We start from the raw sequence: 16,656 nt of genomic DNA on the forward strand, positions 1-16,656 counted from the left end.
ATGATCCACCCACCTCAGCCTTCCAAAGTGTTAGGATTACAGGCATGAGCCACCATGCCCAGCTGAGAAAAAAATTTTGATATAGCTATTTTTTAGTTTTATTTTGCAACTTTTATTTTAGATTCAGAGGGCACATGCGCAGGCTTGTTACAAAGGTATATTTCATGATGCTGAGGATTGGGGTACAGCTCCCATCACCCAGGTAGTGGATGCAGCACCCCATAGATAGCTTTTTATCACTTGGCCCCCTCTTGTAGTCCCCAGTGTCTATTGTTCCCATCCTTATATCTATATGTGCCCAATGTTTAGCTCCCACCTATAAGTGAGAACATGCAGTATTTGGTTTTCTGTGTCTGCATTAGTTTCCTTAGGGTAATGGCTTCCAGCTGTATCCATGTTACTAAAAATAACATGATTTCATTATTTTTTATGACTGCATAGTATTCCGTAGTGTATATGTACCACATTTTCTTTATCCAGTCCACCATTGATGAGCACCTAGGTTGAATCTGTGTCTTTGCTATTGTGACTAGTGCTGCAATGAACATATAAGTGTATATATCTTATATATACACTTATGTATATATATGTATTATGTATAAGTGCTGTCTCTTATACACATCTAGATGTGTATAAGAGACAGTCTATTGTCTGTTTTCTTCTTTATTTTTAGTTCATTCTCACCTATTTGCATGTCAGGGTATTTTTATTGGATGATGACCACTAAGCATGAAAAATTGTAGAGATAATTTAAGACTTCAAATGATACGATCTCTTTCCAGAGAGGATTTTATGTTACTTCTAGCAGGAATTTCAGATAGTGGAAGATTCATTCTACCATGTTGGAATTTAGCTGATTCTAAATTAGGTCTTTGTTGGGAATGGCTTTTATTCCTAGGATGAAGGCAGCCACCAAAAAGCCTGGAGTGTTTGCCACCCTCTTCTTGGCAGCTGACTGTCAGACCTCTCTGTTCACCTCTCAACCTCTCAGCAGACACCTCAAGTTATACAACCAAATGTTGAACCTCTGGCAGGCTGAGGTTTTTTACATGAATCACTGAAATAGGAAGTCAAAAATAGCTCAAGATTTCAGCCTTGGATGTGCTGATTTTGAGTCATGCCATTAATACTAGTGGCTGCATACCATAGGCTGCTGTACACATGCATTGCACAGCTGGGCAGGATGTGATGAGGTTAAAAAAATTAATAGACAAGCAGATGGTGGTGTGGTGCCCAGGGAGCACCCGCGCCTAAAAGGATGGCATTAGAGGGTGGTGATTCCAACCCACTTCCTTTTGGAGGGGCTCCCTGTGGGCTGTGGCTGTATGGGGAGCTTGTCACTAGCTCCGTGAAGCCAAGAGCATTGACCCCACCCCCCACCTGCTTTCCTCAAAGGTCCACGCGGTGTGTCCTGCAGGGGCATGACCTGCTGTTGCGCTCGGCCCTCCGGAGGCTGGCACTCCGTGGCAACGCCCTGGCCACCCTGACACAGATGCGGCTGTCGGGGAAGAAGCACCTCCTGCAGGAGCTGCGGGAACAGCGTGCGCTGGAGCAGGGGTCCTCCCAGTGCCTGGACGAGCATCAGTGGCAGCTGCTCAGGGCCCTGGTAAGACCAGCATGGTGGCCCCACCCATTCCAGACAGGCGGTGCCCCTGCAGCAGGCCCCAGCTTCCAGCACCCAAATCCTACCACCCCTGGTACTGCAGGGTTGGGTAATCATTCGCTGGGGCTGCCATGGCAAGGTCCCACAGACTGTGCGGCTTACACAGCACACATTTCCCTGCTCACCATCCTGGAGGCCAGAATTCTGAGATCAGGGTATGGGCAGGGCTGCTTTGATTCTGAGACCACTCTCCCTGGCTTGTATCTGACTGTCTTCAACCTGTGTCCTCCAGGTCCTTCCTCTGTGGGTAACCCGTCTCTTCTTATAGGGACACCAGGCATATTGGATCACAGCCCATGCTAATGACCTTACTTTACCTTAATCACCTCCTCAAAGGCACTATCCACTTACTGACCTACCATTTTGAGGTACTTGGGGTCAGGGCTTCAACATACGAATTTTGAGAGGACACAGTTTAACCATAACAAGTGAAGACAATGGAGCCCCCGTGGGGCCACCCATGTACCAAAAGTTTTTAGTATCACTGATATAATGAGAAATATACTGGAAAAACTGTACGGACAGGTGCAATTGTCATTGGGGGTGTGGTAGAGAAGGCCTCTGTGGTCTCTTTGAAGTGTGATGACAGATCGAAAGAAAGAATTAGCAAGTTGTAGAGCTGGCATTGACACCCAGGTAGGTTGACTCCAGGCCTCCTGTATGTAGCCCCCAAGCTCTGGGAGCAGCTGCTGCTCTTTGACCCACGAATGTGGCCCAAGCCCACAGTCTCTTTAGCTCTATCCAGGAGAGCTCCAAGGAGCACGCAGGACTCACAGACCTCTCTCCAGCCCCACTGACTTCTTTCTGTCTTATTTCTACAAATAAAGGCAGTCCTCAGGGCCCTGTGTGCCCTGCCTCAGCTTCTGTGATGTCCTAAAAGACTCACATCTGGCTCAAAACCTGGCTCTGCTGTGTGACTTTAGAAAGTTGCTTAACTTCTCCGAGCCTTTGTGTCCTCCTCAGTGCTAGTGTTCAGGTCTCATGATGTTCTAGAAGGATGAGCAAGGCCCCCCATCTTGTGACGGGTCATAGATGGTACTGGGCACACAGTTGGTGCTCAATAAATGCCCTTTTTCGGGGGACACAGACACCTAACAGACACCTAACCTCATCCATTGATTTTTGCAAGCCCTTTCTGCCCTTTCTCCATCCCTTTTCCAATCCCTGGGCCCTGAACAGAAACAACCCCACATCCCAGTCCTGGCCAGAGCTTCTCTGTGAGAGGCGCACTTGGCCCCCACTCCCAGTACTTTCTCTCCCAGGAGACGCGCGTGCTGGAGGAGGCCAGCCGGCTGGAGGAGGAAGCGCAGCAGACACGGCTGCAGCTCCAGCAGCGGCTCCTGGCTGAGGCCCAGGAGGTGGGGCAGCTTCTGCAGCAGCACATGGAGTGTGCCATTGGGCAGGCGCTGCTGGTGCACGCACGGAATGCGGCCACCAAGAGCCGGGACAAGGACAGGGATGACTTCAAGGTATGCACTGACCTCTGTCCCTGGGGACACCGAGGGCAAGAAGGATCAGGGTAGGGTCCATGCCTGGGTCTGCTCCTTGCCACACCCTTCATGGAACTTGTGGCCTAGTAGACTTTACCTGACTTCTCCATGACTTGTTTTTCTCATCCGTAAGATGGGATCTTCTCCCTCACAGAAGGGGAGGATCAGTCGCAGCAGGTCACAGGTTCTCCTCCTGCTGTTAGGCCCTGCATTGCATCATCCTTAGCACGGGCTCTGTCTTTACAGCAGCACTGAGTGGGACGTGGTTTCACCCAGAGCCACACAGCCGGTCAGTGGCAGAACCAGGATCCGAACCCAAGTCCCTCTCTCAGAAAGAGACGTGCGCTTTCCGCACCCCTGGCCGCCTCTGCTGAGACACTGGAGCTTTCTGGAGTTCATCCTGACGGCTGAGCAATGCCGCGAAAAATCAGTTCAGCTGGAGTAGACAGTGGTTTAACTCCTTATCTATTGACGATAATCATAAACAATAGTGATAAAAATGATAACAGTAAGCAGTCACATTCGTGTTGCACTTAAGTCTAACTGAGTGCTTTTTCCTATCATCGTGTTGGATTTTCCCCACAATCCTTGCCTGGTCAGGATCACTTTTCTTCCCGTTGGGAAAAAGAGGCCTATGATTGGGCAAAGGATATATTCCAGACTCCAGCCTAGTAAGTGGCAGCGCTGGGGCTGCAGGAGAATGACCAGCACACACGCTGCGTCTGCCTGGTGCCTCCCTTACAAGCTGTAAGGAGAGGTGGGGTGTCCCTTACAGCACCTCGCTTGCTGCAGGCCACTGCAGGAAGGGTGTCTGTGACTGGCAGACAGCAGCAGGTTGCAGCCCTGTGCCCAGTAGGCAGCCCTGGCATCGGGAAGCGCAGGAGCTCTTCCAGGAGCCTTCCAAGGGGTTCCTTTCATCTCATAAAGTGAGTCACTTTGTGCGTCTGTGCAGCAAAGAGGCTGGACCCACATTTCTGCAACACCCTGTCTTATTCTAAATCTCACATCTGCCTCAGATTATCCAAACATTAGGGCTGTGCCTGGCTGGTGATCTTGGGAATGTCACCCTGTCCCTAAAATTGTCCACATGTTACCTAATAGGAAATGCTCGCTGCGTGGAAATGGAATAAGATATAAGGGTGTCGTATTTTGTCCTCAGCTTTCCAGAGGGATTTTGAGTTGAGATTGGAAAATCAGTACCACCACAACTTCACACTTACAAAAAAGTAAAGTAAAGTGAGGCCAGGCGAGGTGGCTCATGCCTGTAATCCCAGCACTTTGGGAGGCCGAGGTTGCCAGATCACGAGGTCAGGAGTTTGAGACCAGCCTGGCCAATACAGCGAAACACGTCTCTACTGAAAACAGAAAAATTAGCTAGGTGTGGTAGTGTGAGCCTGTAATCCCAGCTACTGGGGAGGCTGAGGCAGGAGAATCGCTTGAACCTGGGAGGTGGAGGTTGCAGTGAGCCAAGATCACACCACTGCACTCCAGCCTGGGTGATATAGCTGGACTCTGTCTAAAAAACAAACAAAAAACAAAACAAAACAAAAAAACAAGAACATTGAGTTTAGTTTCTAGAAGAATGCTCATTTATTCAACCTGTATTCAGAAGCTTCCTGGAACACTAGCGCAAATGTGTGTGCCGATGGGTACGGGAGACTGACCAGAAGGAAACTGAGGAGGAGGAGAGAAGGGGTGGCCAAGGATGGAGGGCCTGGGGAAGGGAGGAGAGGTAGGTGCAGAGTGGGGTGTCCGCCACTCTACTCTGGCAGGAAGGCAGGTGCACACAGGATGTGAAGATGTGGGTGGGCTTGCTGACCTTCGGGGAAAGAGGATGGGAGCTCCCGATAGGAAGTGCAAAGCTGGAGCCCGGGTCCTTGGAGGGGTAGAGTGGGAGCCCCCTTTGCAGATGGGGCAGAGGAGAAGGAAAGAACCATTGGCAGTAAGGGATGAGCAGGGCCTCGGGAGTTAGAAGACCAGCTCAGACCTGCGCTGCCACCCTGGACTGTACAGTCTCCTCACCTCCACAGCCTCTGCTCCACACCTGTGTGCTCTGGTACCTTTCTCAGATGCTGCGGTGAGAGTAAGTGGGCATTTTTTCTTACCCAAAGCCTAGCACCATCCACTAAATATTTGTTGAAATGGGGATGAGCTTTTCTGGTTTTTGCCCAACCTCTTATGAGGAAAAGGATGATAACTGTCAGTGCGCAACCAACACATCCCCAGTGATGGGATGTCTCAGGGTCTCCTGTCTTTTCTGCTTTGGTCTGAAGATGTATCATGTAGAAATGCATGTAGCTGCAAGTAATATGGCTCAAAGAAATAGCCCATAGCACAAGAAATGTGGAGGTGCTGCCACAGTGGCTTTGTGATGTGACCAAGGACAAGGCTCTTTCTTTCTCACCCTGCATTCTTGCTGTTAATTCGTTGCTTCATAGTCTTAAAATGGCCACTGTCACTCCAGACATCAGGCCTGCATTCCAGACAGGAGGAGACAACAGCAGTCTTTCACCTGCTGATCCTCCACCTTAATGTTTAGAAACCGAAGGCCTTGGCCGGGCATGGTGGCTCATGCCTGTAATCCAAGCACTTTGGGAGGCCGAGGTGGGCGGATCACCTGAGGTCAGGAGTTCGAGACCAGCCTGGTCAACATGGCAAAACCCTATCTCTACTGAAAATACAAAAAATTAGCCAGGCCTGGTGGTGCGTGCCTATAATCCCAGCTACTTGGGAGGCTGAGGCAGGAAAATCACTTGAACCTGGGAGACGGACGTTGCAGCGAGCCGAGATCGTGCCACTGCACTCCAGCCTGGGTAACAGAGTGAGTCTCCATCTCAAAAAAAGAAGGGAAGGCCTCTTAGCAGACTTTCCCTAATATCACCTTTCATTGGCCAGAACTAGATTAAACAGCCAGCCCTAGGCATCCCTGACCTAAGAAGATAGGATTCCCGTGACTAGCTTAAACCAGCCGTGCACTCTCTGCCTGCTTCCTGACCAATCCAGATTGGTGAGCAGGCGGAAGAGCTGAACCAGGGCATGGGGAGGCAGGGACTGGATGGGCCGTGGGTGGCTCCCACGTGTGACTTCTCTGCTGTCCCCGTCCGTCCTTCCTTTCTCCCCTCAGAGGGCACTGATGGAGACGGCAGTGGAGAGCGTCTACATGACCAGCGCTGGTGTCAGTCGCCTGGTACAGGCGTATTACCAGCATATCGGAAGGATCATGGAGGACCATGAGGAGAGAAAACTGCAGCACCTGAAGACCCTGCAGGGTACGGGACCCCCCTCGGGGAAGCCCCAGAAGAGGCTGGCAACGTGTGCTTTTAGTTTGGGGCAGAACAGGATGTCAGATGTTGCGAATTTTATTTTTGGGAATTTAATTCTTTCAATGTTTTAATGTATTTATTTTTCCCCTGCTTTGTCTCAAAAAGCCTTTTTCAAAAGGCACTTAAAGAACCATATGCACAAGGACACATCCAGTGCAATGGGAGTGCTTTAAGTCGATCACTCAGGACAAGGATAGGATACTGAGATGGAGTCAGGGTAGGGCTTATCTAGGACAGCAGTCCCCAGCCTTTTCAGCACCAGGGACTGGTTTCATGGAAGACTATTTTTCCACAGACCAGGGCGAGGGGGAAGTGATTTCGGAATGACTCAAGTACATGACGTCCATCGTGCACTTTCTATTATTATTACCTTGGAATATACAGCGAAATAATTATATAACTCACCATAATGCAGAATCAGTGGGAGCCCTGAGCTTGTTTTCCTGCAGCTAGACAATCCCATCTGGGGGTTATGGGAGACAGTGGCACATCATCAGGCATTATATTCTCATAAGGAGCACACAGCCTAGATCCCTCACAGGTGCAGTTTGAAATAGGGTTCACGCTCCTATGAGACTCTAATGCCGCTGCTGATGTGACAGGAGGTGGAGCTCGGGCGGTAATGTGAGCGATGGGGAGCGGCTGTAAATACAGATGAAGCTTCGCTCACTCATCTGTCACTCACGTGCTGCTGTGTGGCTGGGTTTCTAACAGTCCATCTGTCACTCACGTGCTGCTGTGTGGCTGGGTTTCTAACAGTCCATCTGTCACTCACGTGCTGCTGTGTGGCTGGGACCAGTAGCAGTCTGTGGCCCAGGGGTTGGGGACCCCGATCTAGGACATCTGCCTGCAAATCCTAATTAGACATTCAGTGATTTTGTCTGTGAGCTTCCTGGTGGTCAAAGAGATGGAGGCCTTCTTAGTGAAAGCCACCACAGTGACCATGAGCCCAGTGGCCCAGGGGGTGTTCGAGACCCCAAGGATTTTCCCGCATGGGCTCTTGTAAAAGGCCATCCTGGGGTGATGGAAAGGACAGTATCCCCAGTTCCGGGAACATACAGGTAAGGATGGTTGGAAGCCAGTTTCATAAATGCCACTTCTTATAACACCCTCCCCTGAATCCAGAGCTTCCGAGCAGGAATTCCTCTTCTCTGATGGGCTTTGCCTGGCGTGTCCAAGGACCAGAGTTGGAATCGATCCCGGGAGAGGCTTCCCTGAGTGTTTCTCCTCTCAGCTGAGCCCAGAGGCCACCTCTGTCTGCCCCTTCTCCTGAGGAATTTGAGGCCTAGATTCAAATAAAATCTTGGCATGTGCCCAGAGATCTGCCAGGTTTTCCGAAGGAAGAGCTGGGCTCATTTAGCAGGAGACAGACATTGCTTGCTACTGCAGAACATTCCAGAACTGGGGCATGTCTCTTTCCCTCAGTAGGCCTTGGTTTCCCCATCTGTGGGACTAGGGTTGGAGACTGCTCCACCCCAGCCCCCATCCATCCTCTCAGCTCTCATTTCCTGCTTCCTGATACCCCAGCTCTAATGCAGGGATTTCACAGTAAACATATTGAAACAATATAGCTTAACTTAAGCCACATCAACTCCTTTTTCCTTATTTAGTAATCTGTTTTATTTAAGAGTCATACATACTATGTCCCAGAGGCCATCCAGGTTAAATCTCCCTGTAAGTGCCAGCAAGCTCACCCAGCTAGTTAAGTGTGATAGGCCTCCTGCCATGGCCACCAATAACTTGAGTTGGGTTTTCAGCTGAGAGGTACCTTGAAGAGATAGTCTTATAGTTAGTTACCTGTCCAAACCAGGGGCATTATTAATAATTATACTGGGATGACCAGGTCTAAACCATGCCTGTCTTAGGCAACCTCATCACTTTCCTTTTTTTTTGAGACTGAGTCTCACTCTATCGCCCAGACTGGAGTGCAGTGGCATGATCTCAGCTCACTGCAACCTCTGCCTCCTTTGTTCCAGCAGTTCTCCTACCTCAGCCTCCCAAGTAACTGGGATTACAGACACATGTCACTATGCCTGGCTAATGTTTGTACTTTTAGTAGAGACAGGGTTTCACCATATTGGCCAGGCTGGTCTCGAACTCCTGACTTGAGGTGATCCACCCGTCTCGGCTTCCCAAAGTGCTGGGATTACACGTGTGAGCCACCTCAGCCGGCCTCACTTTACTTTTAAAGCTTTTAAAAGTCAAGAGTTTTCTGAGCAGCTTAATCTGCAAACAAGAAGGAGTTCCAAGATATGGAGCATGACTTCAGAGCCCAGACTTCCTAAGTCCCTGGAGGGCACCTACTTCAGCACTGTGCCCTCACTCCGCCTGGCCAATCACTTTTCCTTTACAGTGTGGCTTTTGAGTTCTTTGTGGTGCCCTCTCAGTGTGGACTTTTTCTTAGTCAGCCCCCCTTTCTCCTGATACAAGAAAGCTGGAGGTGAAGCAGGTGGACAGGGCGCATCATAGATAGTTTCCTTCTGCGGCGCCTGGTCCGTGATGGAAGCCGTGTTGTTGGCACACACAACGCCCTGTCCCTGTGCTGGTGGAATGACACACTGTTTGAGAGCTGGCGTGTCCCGCTCACCCCGCACCCCAGCATCTGCCCCAGCCCTGGCACAGTCGATCTTCCAAACAGAGCCCCTGATTGTCTTGTGTTAAATGGTCTAGGTGAGAGGATGGAAAATTACAAGCTGCGGAAAAAGCAAGAACTCAGCAACCCTTCATCGGGCAGCAGGACAGCAGGTGGTGCTCATGAGACCTCCCAGGCGGTCCACCAGAGGTGAGGTCCCAACTGAGGTCCCATGTAGAGACGTTCTCTACCCCTTCACGTGTCTCTCTGTGGCGCCGTCAGCAGGTGCCATCGTGTGCATTGCCCGTGGACTTGTGCACCATCAGCCTCCCTCACCCACTGCCTCTGTCCCGGTCTCTGCCCTCCACGCAGCACCTGGAATGGCACCTGGCACAAATGAATGAGCAGGTCAAAGTGTGGTGGCAGCTTCATTCCGGGCTTAAGTGGCATTCGCAGCCCGGACACGTACCTCCCGTCTCATACTTGGGGCATTCTCAGACGCAGACCTTGGCGAGGATTTGGCGGCAGGCTGCTTACCTGGGAGGTGACCCGCAGAAGCACAGTGAGAGGACAGGAAAGTAAGGAAGAGGTGGCTGCTGCTTGTAACTGTGACCATCACAATGAGTGCAAATGTAGCAGCCCAAGCCATGCAGACTTCCTATCCAGCAGTGCTGGAGGTCAGAAGGCAGGCTTGGCTCTCCTGGCTTCCCTGGGCCTCACAAGGCCTGAGGGAAGGGGCCAGCCGACCGGGCTGTTCTTAGGAGGCTCAGTAACAGCTGTCAGGAAACACCCTGCTGCAGGATTTGCACAGACTGAACTTGCCCTGACTTTCCAGGCTCCCAGCAAACTACGGTCCGGCAAGTCCCCAGATGTGGGCGCAGAAGCATCACTCGGCTTTCCTGCTAAACTTGCAGGTTCTGGGCCCACACTTGGAGACTTGGGCTTAGAAAGCGTGAGGGGAACCCAAGAATCTGAATTTTAGCTGCACCCTTCCCCACCAAGGGATTCTGATAGATGTGGTCCAAGGGCATCACTTTGACCCAGGCGATCCAAGAGAAAGAGCCTCAGCAGCCACCTGGGCCAACCTGCTTTATGGAAGAGGAAAAGGAAGCCCAGTGTTGGGAGAGGGGGTACATGAGGCCATCTGTGACTCACAACTTATGTATGGCTGTGGACGCCCTTTCCTCCCAGCCGCACCTCCTTGAATTCAGAGAGGCAGTTTCTTTTCTTTTTATTTTTTTTGAAGGAGTGCAAGTACAATTTTGGGACATAGCTATATTGACTCATAATGGTGAAGTCTGAGCCTTTTATTGTAACCACCAGCCAAATAGTGTATGTCTTACCCATTAATTTCTCATCATCCACTCCCCTCCCATCGTCCCGCCACCCTTCTGAGTCTCTGTTGTCCATCCTTCCACTCTTTTTTTTTTTTTGAGATGGAGTCTTGCTCTGTTGCCCAGGCTGGAATGCAGTGGTGCGATCTCAGCTCACTGCAACCTCCACCTCCCAGGATCAAGCAATTCTCTTGCCTCAGTCTCCCGAGTGGCTGGGATTACAGGTGCCCACCACCACGCCCAGCTAATTTTTGTTTTTTGCATTTTTAGTAGAGATGGGGTTTTGCTGTGTTGGCCAGGCTGCTCTCAAACTCCTGACCTCAGGTGATCCACTCGCCTTGGCCTCCCAGCGCTGGGATTACAGGTGTGAGCCACCATGCCCGGCCCATCATTCCACGTGCTGCGTCCATGTGCACACATTGTTGAGCTCCCGCTCATAACTGAAAACATGAGCTCTTTCTGTTTCTGAGTTGTTTCACTTAAGAGAATGGCCTCCAGCTCCATCCACGTTGCTGCAAAAGACATGATTTCATTCTTTGTTATGGCTGAGTAGTATTCCATTGCGTATATGGACCACATTTTCCTTATCCAGTCCTCCACTGATGGACACTTCGGTTGATTCCATGTCTCTGCCATTGTGACTAATGTAGTAAACACACGAGAGCAGGTATCTTTCTGATATACTGATTTATTTTCCTTTGGGTAGATACCCAGTAGTGGGATTGCTGGATCAAATGGTCATTCTATTTTTAGTTCTCTGAGAAATCATGCTGTTTTCCATACAGGCTGCACTGATGTACATTCCCACCAGTGGTGCTAAGTGCTCCCTTTTCTCCACGTCCTCACCGTGTTAGTGTTTGTCTTTTTAGTGATAGCCATTCTAACTGGGGTAAAATGATCTCTCCTTGTGGCTTTAATTTGCATTCCTCTGATGATGGGTGATGCTCAGCGTTTTTTCACATGCTTCTTGGCCATTTGTGTGTCTTGTTTTTTTTTTTTTAAGAATGTCTATTCATGTCCATAGGCACGGTTTCTAGTGGAACTCGGCCTCCTTGAAGGTGGGAGAGAGGCTGCACCCTGGAGCGCTGGCCTCAGCTGTGCCACATGAGTGATTTGTTTACTGTCCACCCCTCTTCCTGCCACTCAAACTAGAGCTCCATGAGGACAGGGATTGTGAGTCTCTGTTCACACCTGTGTCTCAGAACCCAGCACAGCACTTGACAGGCCAGAAATACTTTAATGTATGAATGAGTGCATGGATGGATGGAGGGAGGGAGGGAAGGAAGGAGGGAGGGAGGGAGGGGTGGAGAAATGGATGACGGGGTCTTGTAGGATGCACAGGAATTTGCTGGGCAAAAACACAGAGATGAAAGGTGTTACTGGCAGACAGAAGAGCATGAGGTAGAAGCAGGGTGGCATTTTCACACCTCTGGGCACTCCACACGCACAGCTGCCTGTCCATGCTAAAGGTGGCCCTGCCTTCAGGTCTGGAAATTTGACCCCTTTCAGAAAATCTGCCCCAAAAGATGGGAGGGAAGCAGGCAGGCAGGGAGTAATAATGGAAACAGGGTGGCTGGATTTGGATGTTCATGTTTGCTGAGGAACTGAGGGCGTCCAGAGAGGTGGGTGGGCCCTGGGGCTCAGGGACCTGGCCTCTGCTCCAGCTCTGTCCCCTTCTCTGAGAGTAACAGGGCTGCCTGCCATATTTGGGATTTCCCAGAGGCTGCAGCCCAAGAAGCTTCTCATTTTACAAGGGAGGGGCGAGGGCAATTCTGAGATTTAAAATCAGGGATGGGTAGCGGGTAGGCCTCTGGTCCTTTTAGGAGGATGCCCCTCCCTGGGGGTAAGACTGTTTTCTCATGAGAAGATGCCACCTTCTGCTCAGCTGCTTCACAGATGTGTGTCCTCAGGGAGGCCCCCACCTCTCTGGGCTTCTTCCCCCTGGCTTTTCTACTCTGCTGCTGGTGTCATGAAGCTCCTCCAAAGATCATATGGAAACTGTGGGCAGGACTCTGTAAACTTCCATGTGGTAAAGGGCATCCACTTTGCTGGAGAGGCAGCCTGCCTGCGGGGACTGGAGCTGGAGCTACTGTGAATGGTGCCCCTGATGGCCAGGCCCCTCTTGGGGCTCCCAGGGGTCAGCGGCCTCCCTGCCTTCCTTGTCCCTCCTTTCCTCCCTTCCTTCTCCCTCCTTCCCTCCCTCCCTCTCTCCCTTCATTCCTTCCTCCCTTCCTCCCTCCCTTCCTGCTTACCTGCCTCCCTGCCTGCCTGCCTTCCTCCCCGCAGGATGCTGTCCCAGCAGAAGAGGTTCCTGGCCCAGTTCCCGGTGCACCAGCAGATGCGTCTGCACGCCCAGCAACAGCAGGCAAGAGTCATGGACCTTCTGGAAGCCCAGCTGGAGACCCAGCTGCAGGTACAAGTTACAGAACTGGGCCTTCAAAAAGCACTGGTTGACAGAGGAGCAGAAATAGCAAAAGCCAGCCCGTGACCGCGGGTCAACCATGGGGACTATTGTGAGGGGACTTCTTGGTCCCTGCACTTCCCTGCCTGTGGCATCGTTGACCCGCCGAGTCTCAGCTGCTGAGGGTGTGTCAGCCTCACCTTGGGACCCTGAGCCCCTGGAGGGCAGGTGTGGCCTGTGTGGATCCCTCCAGTGGCTGCAGCACCCCAAGCAGGGCCAGGCCCTGAGCAGCTGGTCAGGCCTCATCTATGGACCTGACAGAGAATTGGGCAGTTCCCTGTGTGTGCATGGCCACCAGGAGGCTTCCGGTGTAATGGTGACCTCTGTGTCACTCAGGCAGTGTTGGCGGTAGCTAAAGTTTACACTTTATTTACAGCAAACAGGAAGCTCAGCTCTCATGATAGAAAGTGCATATTTCATCACAGAAAATCCCATCTGTGTGAGGTTCTACAGTGAGATGTAAGGTGAGAGTATAAAGTGTGGCTAAGCAAAGTGGCTGCCTTTAAAAAAATCAAATCTTCCAGAATGGAAGCATTTCGCAGAGTGTTGGCTCTTTCTGAGTGTTCTCCACTGGCGATGGCAATCGCAGAGTACAATGATAACAGTCCAGCAGTGGTGCCGATAGGTACTTACTAAGGGTCTATGATAGACAGTCATGAGCTGAGAGCTTTACACACTTTCCAACAAAAGAGATGACTGCTACTGTCCCCATTACAGATGGACAAACTGAGGCACGCACGGGTTAAGTTGCTATCCAGGGTCACACAGGTAATGCGTCATGGAACTCTGGTGTGTCTGTTTACACCATGGTGTTGGCAGTTAAGAGCCCAGCCGGTGGAGTCGGGCAGAAGCGGGTCCCATCCTATTCTGCTGCACCTGCTCTGGGCAGGTCACTGAGGCCCTCTGACCTCAGTGTACTCTGTCAACTGAGGACCGATGGCTGGTGTGAGTGAGGACCCACAGTTACGCAGCAGGAGCTGGTAGATGTCAGTGCGTCCTCCTGCTCCTCTCCTCTCTGGGATGTATCTTAGAAAATTCTCCTCCACGTTGGGGACATGGTGACCAGCCTCGAGTGTCAGACTTCACCAAGGGGAGAGGGATTTAGAGAAGTCCGGAAGGCAGAGGGAGGTCCAGCTGAATGCTCCTCTCTGCGTGCATTTCAGGAAGCTGAACAGAACTTCATCTCCGAGCTGGCAGCCTTGGCCCGAGTGCCCCTCGCGGAAAGCAGACTGTTCCCCGCTAAGCGTGGGCTGCTGGGTGAGTCGCAGATGCTTGCACTGCAGCGGGAAGCGCTCTGGGCTGAAAGATGTGGGTTCTAGTTCCACGCTGGCTGCTCACTAGCTATGTGGCTTTAGGCATTGTGCCTAGCCTCTCTGGGCTTTTGTGACCTTGTCTGTGAATGAGCAGGCTCGGCTAGGCCGCCCCGCAGGCCCGCTTGCTCTCTAGCATTGGATAATTCCAGTTCCTAGGTCTGGTGTTCACTGGCCGTGTCTCCTTACTGACTCCATTTTTCCATCTGTAAAGTGGGGATAATAAGCCCTCCTCCCACCCCTGCCAGCGACAACTTCAGTGACATCACAGGATGTTTTAACCTGGTAATGGGAGAGCGACTCAAAAGGTGGTATGAGAACACAGAGATCTATTAAAACAAAAGCTATCACACTGGTGCTGGGTTTTCAGTTGCTTGCTGCTTCGTTAAGTCTTCCAGTCAGCTGGGTAGAGTGGAAGCCCAGTGGGAGCCTAGCAGACTGCAGCTCAAGCCACGGCTCTGCCACTTACTGGCTTGTGCAGGCTTGGGAGAGTACGTCACCTTCCCAGGCCTCAGTTTCCTCATTAGTTGAGTGGCTGTAATAGCATAAGGTACCAAGCACACATTTGGCCCACACAACATGCTCAAAAATGTCAGGCTGGGTTGGCATGAGGCTGCAAGAAGTTGTCACTTGTCTAAAGTCGCAGAGCCATGCCTGAGTTCATCTGTCCTCTACAGAGAAGCCCCTAAGGACTAAAAAGAAGAAGTCCCTGCCCCGGGAAAGAGGGGACCTGGGGGTGCCCAACGATGAGGACCTCGCCTCCGGGGACCACACCTCAGGCTCACTCAGGTACGACTGGGCCCCGGGCCTATTGCCTGTGGCTGGGTTTGGTAAATTCACTCAGCTGCTATGTGTCAAAAGTCTGGGCAGGAAAATCAGTCCCCTCAGAGGCATTAAATGTGAACCTTCAAGAAATGATGGATATGAATGCAGTTTGTGGTCAGTAAGCCATGATGATAACAGGGGTGCCGCATGGCTATTACTCTTCCTGTTTGTGTCTCATTTGGCCAGATGAGCCCTGACCTACCTCCATGCCCCATTGGCATCCAGCCTGAAGCGTTGGGCAGTCCCCTCTTTGACCAGGGCTGGCTGTGGTCATGGCACTTGGATGACCTCCTACCCAAGAGAGGGAAACAGGGATTCTATTTGTTTCTTAACGACCCATGTCAAAGTGAAAATTATTTTGATCACCTTTGGCTGCATTTTCATTTAATCCGATTGGGTAAGTTATGGCATCAGGATGGGCATGGAGTCAGCGTCCTAACTGGCTGCCTTTCCTCCCTGTTTTAAGCAGCAAAAGGCTGAGTCAGCAAGAAAGTGAAGCTGGGGACAGTGAGAACTCAAAGAAGATGCTAAAGAGAAGAAGCAACTTGTAGTTTAAGACCAGTCAGCGGGACAGGACAGGACCCAAAGCCCTGGGTCTGCGTGTGAATTCCGCCTTCCCTCCCACAGCGCCTAGAGGCGGCGAGGAGGGAGAGGACAGCGGCATCTCTACATCACAGGCTCCTCTGAGAGGAATGGAGAAAGAATAGAAATGTGCCCTAAAAGCATAAATGAGTATGGTGGGTGCTATCACCGGAGAAAACTAGGCATTCCCATGTTGGAAACACGTCTGTGTGAGTTTGCATCTCATTTGGCTTGGAGCGGTGGCTTGATGCCTCATGGATCTTTCTCCCCAAGGAGGGATGTCTTGAGAGCTCCGAGTCTCAGGCCAAGGACCCCTGATGCAGACCCTGCAATCCCTGGGCTGGAGGCCTGTCCTGGCCCACCTGGAGCTGAGGACACACAGATACGTAATGACACCTGCAGAAATGTATTCTCTGAGGACACTTAGAATATGAGGAAGAGGGTGTGGCCCCACCCTCACTTCACCTGTGAGGTGGCTTCTTCCAGACAGCAGACCCCCTCCCCCTGCAGAGAGATGTCATGGGGGTGCCTGCTCTCCCGGATAGATGCTGAGAGCATCCAGAAGCTTCCAGACCAGCTCCTTGTCCACCACAGCCAGGAGAGGCCTTTCCCGCCTGGAGAGAAGGTTCCAGACCAGCCCCTCACACCACAGCCAGGAGGGACCTTTCCCACCTGGAGAGAAGCTTCCAGACCAGCCCTTCACACCATGGCCAGAAGGGGCCTTTCCCACCTGGAGAGAAGCTTCCAGACCAGCCCCTCACACCACAGCCAGGAGAGGCCGTTCCCACCTGGAGAGAAGCTTCCAGACCAGCCCTACCACAGCCAGGAGAGGCCTTTCCCACCGGGAGAGAAGCTTCCAGACCAGCCCCTCATACCACAGCCAGGAGAGGCCTTTCCCACCGGGAGAGAAGCTTCCAGACCAGCCCCTCATACCACAGCCAGGAGAGGCCGTTCCCACCTGGAGGGAAAGTTGCTCCTTTCATGGAGGTTAGGGACCGTCACCCTCAGCACTGTGAACATTTCGGGCGAGATCATTCTTCAGGGGAAGGAGCTGCCCGGAGCATCACAGGATGTTCCAGTGCCCCTGGCCTCTGCC

The 16,656-nt window shown here is 51.7% G+C and overlaps 1 protein-coding gene across 1 annotated transcript in view; it reads left to right on the forward strand.

Annotated features, from left to right (window-relative positions):
• Window positions 1-15,992, forward strand: part of EVC (Ellis van Creveld protein) — a 99,436-nt gene extending 83,444 nt beyond the window's left edge. Inside the window, exons 17-23 of the mRNA XM_012002187.1 lie at window positions 2,926-3,132; window positions 6,278-6,422; window positions 9,147-9,258; window positions 12,669-12,795; window positions 14,007-14,100; window positions 14,831-14,942; window positions 15,448-15,992. Of these exons, the coding sequence (XP_011857577.1) occupies window positions 2,926-3,132; window positions 6,278-6,422; window positions 9,147-9,258; window positions 12,669-12,795; window positions 14,007-14,100; window positions 14,831-14,942; window positions 15,448-15,529 (879 nt within the window). The 3' untranslated portion in view covers window positions 15,530-15,992. The remainder of the gene's footprint in view (window positions 1-2,925; window positions 3,133-6,277; window positions 6,423-9,146; window positions 9,259-12,668; window positions 12,796-14,006; window positions 14,101-14,830; window positions 14,943-15,447) is intronic.
• The last annotated feature ends 664 nt before the right edge of the window (window positions 15,993-16,656 follow it).

The sequence above is a fragment of the Mandrillus leucophaeus genome, unplaced genomic scaffold (genome assembly GCF_000951045.1).
Source record: "Mandrillus leucophaeus isolate KB7577 unplaced genomic scaffold, Mleu.le_1.0 Scaffold68, whole genome shotgun sequence".
Lineage (NCBI taxonomy): Eukaryota > Metazoa > Chordata > Mammalia > Primates > Cercopithecidae > Mandrillus > Mandrillus leucophaeus.